General features: G+C 49.6%; 1 protein-coding gene across 2 annotated transcripts in view; it reads right to left on the bottom strand.

Annotated features, from left to right (window-relative positions):
* FASN (fatty acid synthase) overlaps window positions 1-12,220 on the bottom strand; it is a 53,572-nt gene extending 41,352 nt beyond the window's left edge. The window contains exons 1-5 of one of the 2 annotated variants that reach the window (XM_074224816.1): window positions 12,160-12,220; window positions 6,967-7,107; window positions 5,105-5,257; window positions 1,867-2,040; window positions 794-994 (exon numbers count right to left, since the gene is read on the bottom strand). In XM_074224816.1, coding sequence (XP_074080917.1) covers window positions 794-994; window positions 1,867-2,040; window positions 5,105-5,257; window positions 6,967-7,093 — 655 coding nt within the window. In that variant the 5' untranslated portion in view covers window positions 7,094-7,107; window positions 12,160-12,220. Of the gene's footprint in view, window positions 1-793; window positions 995-1,866; window positions 2,041-5,104; window positions 5,258-6,966; window positions 7,108-11,732; window positions 11,933-12,159 lie in introns of those variants that run through there. The other variant, XM_074224815.1, reaches the window with a different exon arrangement.
* Window positions 12,221-15,166: the final 2,946 nt, after the last annotated feature.

The following is a 15,166-nucleotide window of genomic DNA, read 5'->3' as shown; positions in this document are numbered from 1 at the left end:
AGCCTCTTGGGAGGAGTGGTAGAAGTCATAGCACTCTGTGCTAGAGGAGAAAGAGACCTCGCAAAGGATTTGGTCTGATTCTCTAAATAAACAATTGGGGAAACTGAGGCTCAGAGAGCCTTGCTGGTAGCCTATATTGAAGGGACCCTCCTGGCTAGCTGGGAAAATTCTCATGACACTAGATAACCAACCAGTCTTCTACTGGCCCTTTTGCTACAGCACAATGCTTACGTCCTTAAGAAAAACCAGAATTGACGACTCCTGTGGTGTCTCAGGGGCTATGAAGTCCCTTGCATTGATTATCTCATTTGACCCTCAACAGAACACTGTAAAGGTAGGTTTTAATTCTCTCCTTTCAAAGAGAAGTGACCTGACTTGGGCCACACAGCTAGTCAGTAGCAGAGTCTGAAAATAGTTATTTCCATGTTGCATATCTAGTGAACTTTCCAATATCTACCAATTTTTTTTTTTAGGTTTTTGCAAGGCAATGGGGTTAAGTGGCTTGCCCAAGGCCACACAGCTAGGTAATTATTAAGTGTCTGAGACTGTATTTGAACTCAGATACTCTTGACTCCAGGTCTGATGCTCTATTCACTGTGCCACCTAGCCACCCCAACACCTATCATTTTGTTTATTAATGTCATCATTAGAAGATGGGGCTAGCTAGAGTAGAGCAGAGACAGGATTGTTCACCACTTGTATTACTTCTATCCTGACCATTTCCCTTCCTCCTCCTCCTATCCCTGTGGAAGATTTCTGACAAGGTTACTGTTAAGCCCCCCTCTCTTATTACCTGAAGCATCGTAGGCCTTGCAGGCACCCTCGGGACTGAGCATACCCAGTTTCATGAACTGAACCGAGGTGTTGGGCTTGAGTAGGATGTTGATACCCCCTACAATAGCAGCACAACATTCCCCAGAACTGATGGCCTGGAATGCACTCTGCATAGCCACAAGGCTGGAGGAACATGCAGTGTCCAAGGCAATGCTTGGTCCTGTAAACCAGAGCACAAATGATGAGATCAGGTAGTGGAGTGGGGAAGCAGAGGAGAAAAAAGCAGGAGGCAGAGAGAACTGGGCAAGTCTCAGCCTACGGGTCATGGAGACTTCCATAAAGACCCAGGTCTAGAAAGAAACAAGGACTAGATAGATTTAGGAAAAGCTTCTGAGATGCTAAGCAGCCCCCTTCATGCTTGGGGCCCACAAGGTTCATTAGCATCATCATCACACAACTTATTGTTTTAGCCACAGAAAATCCTGGATCTTAAGGACCTTAGAAGACCACCCCCCCCAGGGGAATCCCAATAAAGCCATTCATAGAATCATAGATCTGAAACTAGGTGGGACCTTGGAGGTTCTCTTATTCAAACCCCTCCTTTTATAGATGAACTAAGTGAAGTATAGCCCAAAAAAGAGAGCGGGGTTCAGAGTCAGGGCCTCTGACTCTAATGCTATGCTCTCTATTACTCCCCTATCAATATCATGCTTCTGTTCAGCTATTTTCAGTCACACTCTATGTGACCCCATTTGGTGTTTTCTTGGCAAAGTGGTTTGCCATTTCCTTCTCATTTTACACATGAGAAAACTGAGGGAGTGAGGGTGAAGTAACTTGCCCAGGATCATACAGCTAGTGTTTGAGATTAGATTTGGACTCAGGAAGAGAAGACTTTTTGCCTCCAGATCTGGTGCTCTATCCACTGCACCATCTACCTGCCCATTGTCTTCCCTAGGTAAAGGGGAAAAGAAGGAAGGAGGCATCCTTTTCTTCCCTATTATTGGGCCAGAATGTGTAAGCATGTGTTGTTGGAATGCACAGGGAATTAGTGTTTGTTCCACTGGGTCAGTCCTCCTGACCCCCCTCACCCACCTTTTAGGTCAAAGAAGTAGGACAGTCTGTTAGCCATCATCGCCCGTTGGCAGCCAACCATGCTGTAGCCCACCAGTGTCTCTGGGTCTCTGCTCAGGGCCTCTGAGGTCTCTGATCCGCTCACACCCACCCATACACCAGTATTGGTCCCTCGAAGTGTAGCTGGGTTGATGCCTGCCAAGGGAGCAAAGTACTCAGTGTATGGGGCTTGATTATTCAGAAACCATGTACACAGGAAGCTGACTTGATATCAGGGTCAATTTTATCCCTTCTACCTTGAAGGACCCTTACTTTTAACTGGACCCTTTCCAATGTCATGGCAAAATTTAGCTGAAAGTGTGATTTTCAAGGCCTGGGGTGAGGCTAGGAAAACTCTACAGGGATAAGAAAATGTTCTTTCTAATAAGACAACAGGGAATGTGAAACAGATTAGTAAGAGTCTAGGGATTATTTTTTTTCTCTTCAGAAACCCAAGAGGATATTGGAAATTATCAGACTATGAGGCGAAGAGGGAGTTGAAGGAAATACAGGTTTATGACTTTCCATTTGCAGAAGACAAAACTTGGGACCAAGGAAGGATGAAGGGCAAATTGTCAAATATGCTTCCTGTAGCTGACTTAAAAGATGAATTTGAGATGTGGACATTAGGAGAACAGAGAAATGCATTGATGTGACCCCAGGGAGTCAGTTGGAGGCAGATTAAACACATCACTGATCACCCAAGCATTAAATGCATGCTGAGATAAGGCAGCAGCACAAGGAGACAATTCAAGTGTCCAGGGCTGCAAGGTGGAGATGGACACTGACCACTTTTGGGGCAGGAGCAGCAAAGTTTTCTTTACTAGGTGTGACTCATCAGGGAACTAGTTACAAGTATACCTCCTCCCACTTTCAAATCTATTGTGACATCTACATAAATGGTGTGGGGAAAGGCCTAGTTTACTTTACATTCACTGAGAACAATTAAAGTACAACCTGTGCTACTGTGTCTGATTAAATGATTGCAATTTCCCTAAAAGAGAAAAGAAGAGTTTCTATGTTGACTTATACCAAATAGAAAACAATTGCTACCCCACCAAATAACTGTTGGATATTAGTCCACCTACACATCCGGACAAACCGGCTGTGCTCTCTTTAGCACTGTGACCACTTCATTCTTGTCAAAAATTGGCTGAGTATCCAAAGATGTTTCCAAATATTAGGAGGTTTCTAATTCCCCTACCCATAGAGAGCAAGATAAGCTTTAACGGGACATCACATAAATCTCTTCATTTTACAGATGAGGAAACAGGCTGAGAAAGGTAAAATAGCTCACTTGGGGTTACTCAGATCATAAATGTCTAAGGCAGGATCTGAACTTAGATCTTTCTGATTCCAGGCCTGGAACTATATCAACTGGTTCCCAAATAAGTAAATAGTACTAGATGGTAAAGCTTTTGCCACCTGGATTATAGATGTAAGGTTAGTAAGGACCCCAGAAATCATTTTGTTGGATTCTTTAATTTTACAGATGAAGAAACTTTGACCCTAGCAATTTAAGTGACTTGACCTGGGTTACTTACACAGGTGGTAAATGGCAAAGGTAAGATTGAACCTGGTCCTCTGATTCCAAATCAGTAACCTTGTGCAATCAGTTGTATATGATTAGGAAGTGAGGAGTGATTTCAAATCTAGTCAACAATACCTATTATATTCCTCCAAACCAGGAAAATCCTGCATTTGAATGGAATGAAGATGTACTTGATAGCCCTAGGGCTATGAACGGAAGGCCCACAAGAGAAGAACCCTGGCACAAAGTTGAATCAACCCAGCTTCCCAGTGTTTATCAGGCTACAGATGACCTACCCAACTCTAAAGAAGGAACAGAGTTCACTAGGCAGCTTTTCCTTGATGCCCAAATTCTGAGGGGGCGAGGGGGAGGGGGTTTGGCAAGGGCATTTGGATAGCTTCCAGAAGGGGGTTAGGAGGAGGAGCATAAAGTGAAACAGAAAAGATAGTATGAAATTAAAAGAAGGGAAGATTTCAAGTTGCCAAAAGAAGAGCTGGGTAGGGAGGGTGAGAGTAAAGAGTAGAAAAGGAAAGGGCAGAGAAGGCAGGGAAAAGGAAGTGAAGAAGGGGCAGGGCAAGGAGTAGGAGGGAGAAAACGGTCCTGCAGTCACTTCTCTTCAAAGCAAGAAAGGCACCTGCAGCAATATGAGATCAAGAAGAGCCCGGCTGCCAGAGCTCCAGACTGGGAGAAGAATGTAGGTGGAACTCTAGCTGCAAGGGGTGGATTGGCAATGAGAAGCATTATCAGAAAGGCCTGCCAGAGTTCAAGGAAGAAGTAGAGATGTGTAGAATGGGGGCAAAATTAGATGGAGAAGAATTGACCACTCTACCCAAGAGAGTGGAGGCACACACAATGACAGGCAGCTCAAACAAGTGAGCAGCAGAGTCTTGGGGCAACCACTGACTCTGTGGTCATCTGTATCTGCAGTCCCTGGAGGTGTCGATCCACCTTATGGCTTGGCTCTGGGAGTCAAAGTTAAGGAGAATGGGAGGTAAAAGCATCAGGAAGAAGGAAGTAGGATGGGAGTCTGGGAATGGGGGGCAAAGTGCTGGTCACTGATCTGCTCTGTGAATTTCACACAGCCCACCCCTCAACAGTCTATGCTTTGAATGCTCAGTCAGTGAAAGGGGTGGGTGGTTGATTTTTTTTTTCTTCCAGAGATCATTCCCAGGGTATTTAGGGGGAGTCCCAATCCTAGTTCAGCCTCCATTTTAGGTCAGAAGAAATTCCAGAGCCCTAGTCCATTATTTCTCAACCCAGTGATATCTATTGTCCCAAAGAATTTTCTTTCCCCACCTCCTCCTCCTATCCCATAATCAAATCCAGACTGATAAGAATAAGCAAACAATGGAAGTTATCACATATCAAGGACATCTCAGTGATAGACTGGTGAAGAAACAGTACCTCATCCTATGGCACACATACCTCCCCTCCCTCAATCCCATAAGCCAGGGCTCACTAAGATCCAGAAGCAAAAATCAGTTAACCATTCCTCTGTAGAAGCCTCTCAGAGAGGTGATGTCTGTCCCTACCTACTTCTAATTGCACATAACACTTATGACCCATCTCCTTTGGAGTTCCATTACTGACCACTTGGGACAACTGAGAGAAAGGTCTCTGAACAGGTCTGTCATCCTCACCCCCATGCTGCTCAAGGCTAACTGACGGGTGGTGAGGATGGGCACTCACCTCCATCCACGATGGCTTCATATGTCACCTCTAGTAACAATCGGAGTTGGGGGTCCATTGTGTGAGCCTGTCTGGGGTGGACGCCAAAGAAGGAAGCATCAAACTTGGAGAGGTCTTTTAGTTTCCCAGATCGCTTAGGAAGTCCATAAAGTCCTGTAAGGAAACATAGTCAACACTCCAAGGGTTTTAGCCCAAAGCTAGGTGACAATTTCTACTTTCTGGGAAGCTTTCTTCTCTTCCTCTTTATCACCTGTTTTGAGATCCAAGACATTCTTCACCCTCAAAAGAAGTTAGAACAGATATGCAGACCAGATCAGCTAAACTAAAAGAAATTCAGAAGTCAGTGATCATAGATGAAGATATAAAGCTTCAAGGAAGAAGAGTGGGACAGCCAGGGTGAAGAGGCAGAGAACTAGGGAACAAGGGCTTAGGTAGTCTAGGCAGCACTAATCTGTGTAGTCACAGCTTTCTTCCTGTGTGTCTCAATCCCTCTCACTATCACAAAAGAGAGTCAGTCCTATTAGGACTCCCAGCTTTGGCAGAGCACTATTACAGTGGAATGGTCTGGGGCAACAGTGGGACCACATCATCATTCTGCACCTCCATCCTTAAGATGAGAAGCCCCTCAGCTCCATCTGGCCTGACCTGGCCCAGACTGATATTGGCAGCTCTGGGTGAGTCACTTCCTGCCAGTCAGGTAGGACAGCTCCAGAAAACCAACCTGGGTGTGAAGGGGGATCAGGCTGAGTGTTTATCTGACAAGTTGTTTCTTCGAGAAGGGAATACAGGAAGCAACAACCTTTATGTATTCTGCTAGATCAGAGAAAGGTCTGGAGATATCCCCTGAATGTACTTCATTCCCCCCCCCCCCCCGACTTAGGAATGAGTTTTTCAGGACTGCCACAGAGAAATTAATATACTTGGTGGTCCTATTTAAATAAAACATCTCCTATACCTCCATGAGTAGAGGAGGTTGGCACTGTAGCAAAGCAATAAAGGTGTACAGCAGGCAAATTTGAGAAGAAATGATAATGAAGTTGTTGTCAGCTCTGCACTTCAGGACTAGCTCTGGTGGGGACTTCCAGGAAGAGAACATTCCTGGAAATTTCAAAGCAAACCCTACTAGGAGATAAGCATCTCAATGGGGGTAGGGGGAGGGGAAAAGGAGAGTGAAATTCCTTCCCCGGGGAAGACAGAGCAAATTGGAGAGAATGAATTCACAGAACCAGAGGCACTGAAGCAGGTTTAAGAGATAACTTAGTCCATATCTGTCATTTTACAGGAGAGGAAGCAGAAAGTCCAAAAGCTCTTGGGAAAAGGAGAGAGGAAATGTTACAGAGAAATGGGAGGACAAATCAATGACCACCAAAGACCTCTAGGCTAAAAGAGATTGGAGAGATTGTGTCTCAGCAGAAAGGAAGCAGAGTGGAGGAAGACACTAAAGATCATCTAGTTCAGGGGGTCTGAACCTTTTGTGCCATGGACTCTTCTGGTAATCTGGTCAAGTCTATTTTTTTTAATTTTTTCTACATTTTCAAATGCTTAAAATAAAATACATGGGATTACAAATGACATCAATTAAATGGACAGTTATTGATGATTAAAAAAAAGACAAAACCCTGAAATTTACTGACTCTAGGTTAAGAATCCCTGTTTTAAGTCAACCGTTGCATTTTACAGATGAAGAAAAAAAGCGGGGGGGTAGGGGGAAAAGACTAGCCTAAAGTCACATGGCTAATTAGAGGAGGACATGGGAGAATTTGCTAGAATCCAGGTAATCCTAGTTTCAGTCCAAAATTTTCCCCTCACATGTCCAAGTCACTATCCTCCTTGTCCACAAGGCCTAGATTTTTGGCACTCACCTGCCTTCCAACGTCTGTCATCATCCGTGACCATATCCACACCTCCGATCAAGTTATCCCAGAACTCCTGCAGGTTTTCTGACTCGGGTAACTTCCCTGCCATTCCTGCAATCACCACCTCCTCCATTTTCCAGTTCTTTTCTGTAGGGGAAGTCAGAAGCTGAACACTAGGGACGGGAATCCCAGCATATGAAGGGAAAAGGCAAGTTGAAGAACTGGTTATATACAGTTCCCTCCCACCACCTCCACAATCTTCTACTGTCGGATCCAAGGAAGGCCTATCTGAAGACACTGAGACATGCTTATCTCTCTGGAGAAACCAGTCCCAAATTCAGCCTCTGAACCTGGGGCTCAAGCTGGCTGTAATGGGATCCTACTCCACTGCCTAGGTGGAGAAGGCTAAAATGCTTGGTAGGGTTGAATGATCAAATCTAGAAATGGATAGAATCAAGGAAAGAAAGATCATTGTGATAAGAAAAGACCCTGCTAACCAAGACAAAGGAGAGAAAACTGCTCTGGATTTCCTCCAAAACTCATGTAACAGAGCTTCTACCTGTTAAGAACCTTGAACCTTAATAGGAAAAAGAAAAGTATAAAAAAATGATTACATGGCCCCTTTCTAGTCTTATACTAGCCACTCAAAATCAAATTCCTAGACATTTTTAGCAGCTGGTTTCCCTGGAAACCTCATTTTCAGGGTCTTTAAGTTTTAACTAAAGCTCAACCTTTCACAAGAAATCTTTCCCAGTCCTTCTTAATCCTACTGCCTTCCCTCTGAAATTATTTTCCATTTATCCTGTCTTATATCATGTTTGTGCATAGCTGTTTGTATTAGATTGTGCATATCTTGAGAGAAGGAATTGTTCTTTGCCTTTACTTCCCCATTTCTTAGCATTTTGTCAGGTGGGCACTTAATAACAAAATAAGGGGAAGCTATTTGGCGCAGTGGATAGAGCTCAGGAGTAGCTGAGTTCAAATCCAGACTCAGATACTTAATTACCTAGCTGTATGGCCTTGGGCAAACTACTTAACCCCACTGCCTTGCAAAAACTAAAACTAAAAAATTAAAAAAAAAGTAATGAAGCAGGGGGGAAAATCCAGGAAAATTAACCAAGACAGAGGTCTAAGTCAAATCTTTTTGCTTCTGGGAAAGGAGCTGAATTGAGGAAGGCCTGGGGAGATGGGCACAATGACTGACTGTTCAGACTCCCCCATGGGGCTCCATTGTCCTAGAGAAATTTTAAGGAGAATTAACAGCACTGCTTGCCGCTTCCCCTTTTCCTTAGCCCTTACTGTCAGGTAGACTGAGGAATCGCCCTCAACATTCATCTTTCTCTGATTCCCTCCCACGACTGAATTCCAGCTCCCTAGGGCTTCTAGACCCAGTCATGGCCACAGAACTAAAACATTACCTAGTCCAAACCCTTAGGTATTTATAGATGAGAAAACTAATGATAGGGTCAACTCTCTCACTTGAGTAATAGAGCTCATGGGCTCAGAGGCTGGAAGGGACCTTAGAGGCTTAGAGGGCACCATTAAGTCCAATCCTTCATTTTACAGATAAACACTTGCCTGAGTTTGCACAGGTAGTCAAACTAAAGTGCTTTGATGGAGCCAAGGCTCCTTTGACTAAGCCAGATTCCAGTCTTCTGGTTGGGAGCCTGAGATTCCAGGTTGTAGAGCATATCTACCCTTTCTTTTTCCTCTGCCAGGAGGGCATAGAGGGCCATGTAGAGGGCTTGGCCACTTTCCCTCATGTGAACTCACTGGCTTTGGCCAACTGCCAAGCTTCTGGAGGAAAAGGGAGGTTGATGCTCCTGACAGGGCAGTCATGAAGACCTGAGCCTTCTTCACCTGAGCCAGAGTGACCCTCTTGGTCCTGCTCTCCCCAGGCAGGCCAGAGCTGGGAGGTTCTTTCATTTTCAACAAATCAACAGATTTATCAGTAAACAATGGAGGGCTGTAAACCCAAGGCAGGCAGGAGAAAACAAGCACTAAGTTTGGAAGCCATAGGAGCTTCCTTGCCCCTCTCAAGATCAACTGTCTAGAGAAAGTTGCTTGCTCCATTCTCTTTGGGTCTCAATTTGTCATCTTGAAAATGAGGGTTTTTGAAATTACCAGGCCTCAATTCACCAATCCATGATATACAAGACATTGTGGGAGATACATAAATGAGTAAGAGGATTCCCCAAGATCAATTCCTCAAGGAATCAATAAGTCTAGCTGGGCAAGACAAGGCACATGAAAAAAGATCAATGATGATAGAAAACAGCATTGGACAAGCTGAAGGAGAGGCACAGGCCATAAATGGCAAAGAAGATTAGAGAGGGCAGTGGTGGGTGGGCTCATCTCTATTGAAAAGTATGGCCAGACTTATCACAGTGACAGAACATAGTAGGTTCTTAATGAGTGGTTGTAGTTCTAGAGCCTGGTAGTAACCACAATTCTAAGTCTTGGCCTTAGTGGGCTTTGGGCATCCAGGAAGAGTCACAGTTCCATTTCTAATCTGACCTTTAATTGGCACACAGGTACCTCAGAAATCCAGGAAGGGATTATCTATCAGTCCTGCTTCAATTCTATTCTCCAGTCAAACTTTCCAAGGGATCTACCTCCCTGGCCTCTTATACCTCCTAGGGCAGAGCTGGGAGGTAGGGGACTCTGAAGGAAAGGAAGAAGTGGTTGGTTACCTTTCCATTGTGCAGGCTGCTTCTGCCCACAGCTAGTCTGATTCTTAGAGTAAGTTCAGGGAGCTGGCAGAATCTCAAGACCTTTTTTGGAGTTTCAGCAACTCTCTAGGTCAGAGGTTTTGATAACCTTTTTAGTAATCAAGCATTCCTTCAGTTACTGGGTCACATCTCTGGACCCCTTCTTAAAATAACGTTCTTACTGATTATTATTATTATGTTCTTACTGTTATCACGTGTGTGTGTGTGTGTGTGTGTGTGTGAGAGAGAGAGAGAGAGAGAGAGAGAGAGAGAGATCAGAACCCTGGGTAGCAAGGCTAACACCAGGGGGGCGGCTAGGTTCCCACAACTTGATCAGACTTCTAAGTGAAGTTGGGAAGTTCCCTGAATTAAGAAGACAGGTGAATTGTTTTCCGTTGGTCCTCTGGAGCCTGGCACAGCTAATGGTTAGATAGCAAGGTGCCCCTTTCCTGTGAGAAGAATCCATTCTCTGGCTTTTCTAAGTAGTGAGAAAAGCCTCCTATTTTCCCAGGTCTCTTACATAGGTGGCTTCAGTTCTCCCTTTATGGAGGGGGCAGGTAAGATTTACTGGGGGGGGGGGGCAGGTTTCCCTCCTGCTCAAAGCTCTTTCTCTCTCTCTTGTGGAATAAGGAGCCTTTCATCCACTCCAGATGACTGGTGTGGAACTCCCAGGCACCAGCTTGCCTTGTTCCAGAAATCAGTTCCTCTGTTCTCTACCTACTTGCTATGCACACGGAGTTCTGGTTGGGAGGAAATGCTTGGCTGAGTTGGCTGAGCCCCTCCAAGGCCAAGCTTCCCAGGAACAGACTTCCAAGGCTGTTTGCTGCGAGTCCATGTTTCTACACACATCCTTCCATCCCTTCTGAGCCCCACTACCACTTTTGGGCCAGCTATCTTTACCTCATGCTGGAGAAGTGATCATCAGCACTTAGCCAGGATTGGGGTTTCTGCAGAAAAGGGACTTCAGAGAAGAGGTAGGGTTGTCTTGCTTAATTCTGCATTCTAAGCTTTGAGTGGCCCCGATTTTAACCTGGTGTTGAAATCCTTAGCAAACACACTGAAAGATACACAAAAAGTCCTCCAAGGTCCTGTAGGTGCAATTTCTACCCTTCTCCTTGATTCCCACATCCTTTGGCACTCCTTGCTCAGTTTTCTATTTAGTTTTTCTCCTAGAGGATCTTAGTGGGAGTACTTACACCTAGGTAGCTTGTCAGCAAAGCCTCTGTCCTTGAGAGAAGATGAGGGAAAAAAGTCATTTCCTTCCCTTGCCAGATCAATGACTGTCAGAGGTAGAAAGAACCTTAGAGGCTCTGTAGTTTGGCTCTTTTATTTTATAGATGAGGAATGTGACACCCAAAGTGGCGAAGTGACTTGTCCAAATTTACCCAGTTACCTATTGGCAGTCAAGACTGGGACCCAGGTCATCAGGCTTCTAGTCCAATGCTCTGGTTACTGTAGCCAGGCCCCTTCCTGGGGAGAGGATCTCCAGGGGGTTGGGAGGAAGGGTTGTGAATTAAGTGTTAAGCTGAATGGAAAGTCAAAGACTCCCAAATATAATGTTCCCCCCACCGCCTGCAAGAACAAGGCCTGGGTGGCTAACATGCAGAAAATCCCTTTGCTTGCCCTAATTTCTTTGCCCCCCCCAGACAGACACACAGACACACACACAGACACAAAGACACACACACAGACACACACAGACACACACACACACACACACACACACACACACACACACACACACACGAGGCAGGGCTGAGAACTTGGGTTCCAGTGCCATCACGCACAGGAAGGGGGCTGCACCCCCTTCCCGAGCTCCACACACAGGCTGCATTATGTGCTGGCAGCGGAGGTGGCCGCGGGCACTTTTTTCATCCTCGGGTCTGTAGGCGGCCGGAGCCCGGGCCCAGCCGGGGTCTAACTCCATCTTCAAGGGCCGGGATCAAAATGGCTGTGGGTAGCCCCGGCACAATGCAGCGAGCACGCTCCCTTCCCATCCCTCCTCTGGCTCCTCGGCTATTACCTCACCTCCCCTCCCCCACGGCGCTCCTCGGCCCCCACCTTTCCCTTCCGTTCCGGGGCCGGGGCCCCGCTCCCCCGGAGCCCGGCCCTCGCGGGATCGGAGGCCGGGGGCCAGCTGGGGAGCGCGGCTCGGGGCGGGGCCGGCGGGGGCAGCCCCTCACCTCCCGGGGCAGAGCCCGAGCGGCCGCCGGGCAGGTGAGCGCCTCCTCCGGCCTCCGCCAGCGGTTACGGGCAGGAAGCGCACGCCCGGTTATTACGCCCCCCGCCCCGCCCCGCCCGGCCCGCGTGGCTGGGCCCCCGGGGGCCCCGGGGGGGGGGGCTCGGACCCAAGGCCCGGGGGGGGGGGCGGGGAGGGGCACGAGGCCGGGGAACGGCCGGCCAGGGGGCGAGATGGCGCCGCCGCCCCGCGCGGGGCCCGGGCCGGGGGAGAAGCGCGTTGTCGGTTTGTCCGAGTTTCGCCTGTTACCTGGGCGGGCTGCGGGGCTGCGGGCTGGGCTGGGCCGGGCCGGGCCGGGGCCGGGGCGGGGGGCTCGGCGGAGCCGGGGCTGGGCCGGGCCGGGCGGGCGGGCGCTGCGGGCGCTGCGGGCGCTGCTGCTGCTGCTGCTGCTGGCGCTGCGGCGGCGCTGCCTCTCTCTGTCTCCCTCTAGCTCCGGCTCCGACTCTATTTAAACAGCTGCCATCCTCCCGTGGCCACGCCACATGGGCTGACAGTTTGGCTCTTTCACGCAGGCCAATGAGCGGCCGGGCCCGGCTCCCGGAGCCGGCCGTGGGGTGATCCCAGTGCGCGGGGCTGGCGCGAGTCCCACCGAGGGGACCCTGCTCCGAGGAGGGGGAGGGGGCACGAGGGAGGGGCGGAAGAGCGCCCCCCGGGCGGGGGGCCGGCGCGGAGGGCGGGGCCGGCCGCTTCCTCTGCCCCTCCTCCCCCCGGCCCCGGACGGGCATCCCCTCGCCCCGCTCCGCCCGGCTCCTGCCCCGGGCGGCCGAACTGCGCTTCCCCGGGGCGGGGGGCGGTGGCCCCGGCTGGCCCGGGCTTCCGCCCCCGCTCGGGCCTGGGCACCCCCGCCTCCACCTCAGGCCCGGGACTCCCGCGCGCAGGCTCCGGGTGGGCAGTGTGGGTGTGAGGGAGCGGGCCATGCGCGCGGACGGCGCCGGAAGGGCCCGGAGCGCCATAGGTACCGATCGCCGGGGGGGGGGGGGTGCTTGTTGGGGACAAAAAAAAGAGGGGCGCAGCGTGGTGCCAGAGTGGGGGCGCCGGCCTCGCGGGGGCCAGGGGACACACGGAGCGGCTGGGGGCGCGGGGGGGGGCCCTCGGCTCATTCACTGCACCTGGGCCAATCCGGAGGCTCGGGGGCGTGGCGCCCGGGCCGGGCCGGGCCAATGGCGGGGCCTGTGTCGGTGTTGCTAGGCGATAGGGTGACTGGATGACTGCGTGGGTGGGTGGGGAAGCCGGGCGCGAGCCCGCGGGGCCGCTCTCCGGGCGGGGGGCGCGCCTGGAGGCCGCGGCGGCTTATGTGCGGTCGTTCACCCCGGCCCGGTGCGCTCCCGCCGGGGTTACTGCAGGTCACGGCCGGGACGCAGCGGGCCCCGCTCTTGCCGAGCCCTCGGCCCCGGGGCGGGGCGCCCCCCTCCCCGGCCCTGGCTCGGTGCCAGCCCCTCGTGGCCGCGCCTGGCCTGCCCTCGCTCTCTGCCCCGGCGCCCCCGGCCCCGGCCGGCCCTCCTCCCCCTCGGTATTTCGCAGGTAGCCCCGGCCGCCTTGTTTCTCAGGGGCGCAGCGAGGCGCCTTGGCAACATCCAGTTGAGGGGAGGCTCGGGTGAAGGACACTCTTGGACTCCCCGAGTCGCCCCGCTTCTTCCGTCTGGGGGTCCCCTTAGAAAGCCCGACGCGACGGGGCCCGGCCCTCGGTCGGGCCCCGGCCCCGGAGGAGCGTGCTCCCCAGGAGGGCCACGGGCGCCCATTCACAGTCGCTAGGGCACACCGGTCAGGAGGCCCGAGGCCGGCCCGGAAGGGGAGGAGGCCACCTCGGGCCGAGGAGGGCCCGTCTTTGAAGAGAGCCCAGGGTCTGGACAACATTACAGCAGGGGAGCTGCGCTCCAGGAGAAAGGAAAGGGGCATTTAGGGGCCAGAAGAAACGAGTCGTGCCATGAACTCAATTAAACTAGTCTCTGACACCATTAGGATTTCTCCCTAATCCCTCCTTCTCAGCTCTTTGTTCCACCGGCCTCCAAGTCGTCCAAAGCTTGGCTTCTGGGAGTGCCAGCGGCAGCAGAGCAGAAGAGTACCAACGTTCCCATCTCCCCTCCCCCTTCCCTTTCTAGATGAATTTGTTGAACTCCTTAGGAAGAGAAAAAGAATTACATCACAAATTAATCAAAGCCTGAAAGACGTTCAGCACCGATTCCTGGGCCATTTCTCTGTTTCCACTCTCCAGTCACTACTAAGTTGTCACTTGAATGGCCTTTGTTCTATCTCCTCTCAATTTCAAGAAACTTTCATTTTTCTGTCTAGAGGTCATTAGAAATGTGAAGTTCTTAAATCAGTTCTTAAATCCCTCCTTCTCTACTGATTTTCAAGGCAATTGACATTTACAGCTTCCCCCCAGAAGATGGCATTGTTTTGGGTAAATCTACCCTGTGGAACAAGACTTTTGGGGTTCATTCCGGCTCCCTTAAACTTTTTTTGTTTTAGGTTTTTGCAAGGCAGTGGGGTTAAGTGGCTTGCCCGAGGCCACACAGCTAGGTAATTATTAAGTGTCTGAGGCCGGATTTGAACTCAGCTACTCTTGACTCCAGGGCCAGTGCTCTATCCACTGAACCACCTAGATACCCCCTTCTCTTAAGCTCTTGAAGACAATAGTGACCTCCATAGTTCTCTAAAGTGCCACATACTCTTATTTTTCTGAATAAACCCTTTGAAATGACCAGACATAAAGCCAAGTAGATAAATTTTAGACCCATTCTTATTCTTGCTGGCCAATTTAAATTTAGTTGAAGCAAACTACTGATATATTGGATTACAGGAGGAAAAAGGTTTTCAAATCTCTCCAAAATTCACTCTCTGATTATTCCTTATGTAGTAAGCAGTTATATAGACCGGTAACACCATCAGTATATATAACACCTTGCAGGAATAGACTGAAGCTCCTATATAAACCAGGAAAGAAGCTAGGGAGTTAGTTTTTCTAGAAAAGGAAACAGGAAAATATTAAATGTTAACTCAAAGGGGTAGCTAGGTGGCGCAGTGGATAGAGCATCGGCCCTGGAGTCAGGAGGACCTGAGTTCAAATCCAGATTCAGACATTTAATAATTACCTAGCCTGTGTGACTTTGGGCAAGCCACTTAACCCCATTGCCTTGCTAAAAACAAACAAAAAAACGTTAGCCCAAAGCCCTTAGGAAAATCTAGTTGCTCAAGTCAAATTTGGTGTATACTCTGTATGGTAGATTGTGGCAAATAAAAGTGAAAACACAATCTC

Source organism: Macrotis lagotis, chromosome 2, assembly GCF_037893015.1.
Source record: "Macrotis lagotis isolate mMagLag1 chromosome 2, bilby.v1.9.chrom.fasta, whole genome shotgun sequence".
Lineage (NCBI taxonomy): Eukaryota > Metazoa > Chordata > Mammalia > Peramelemorphia > Peramelidae > Macrotis > Macrotis lagotis.
The sequence above is the reverse complement of the archived record's forward strand: the minus strand, read 5'-3'. Positions and strand labels throughout refer to the sequence as shown.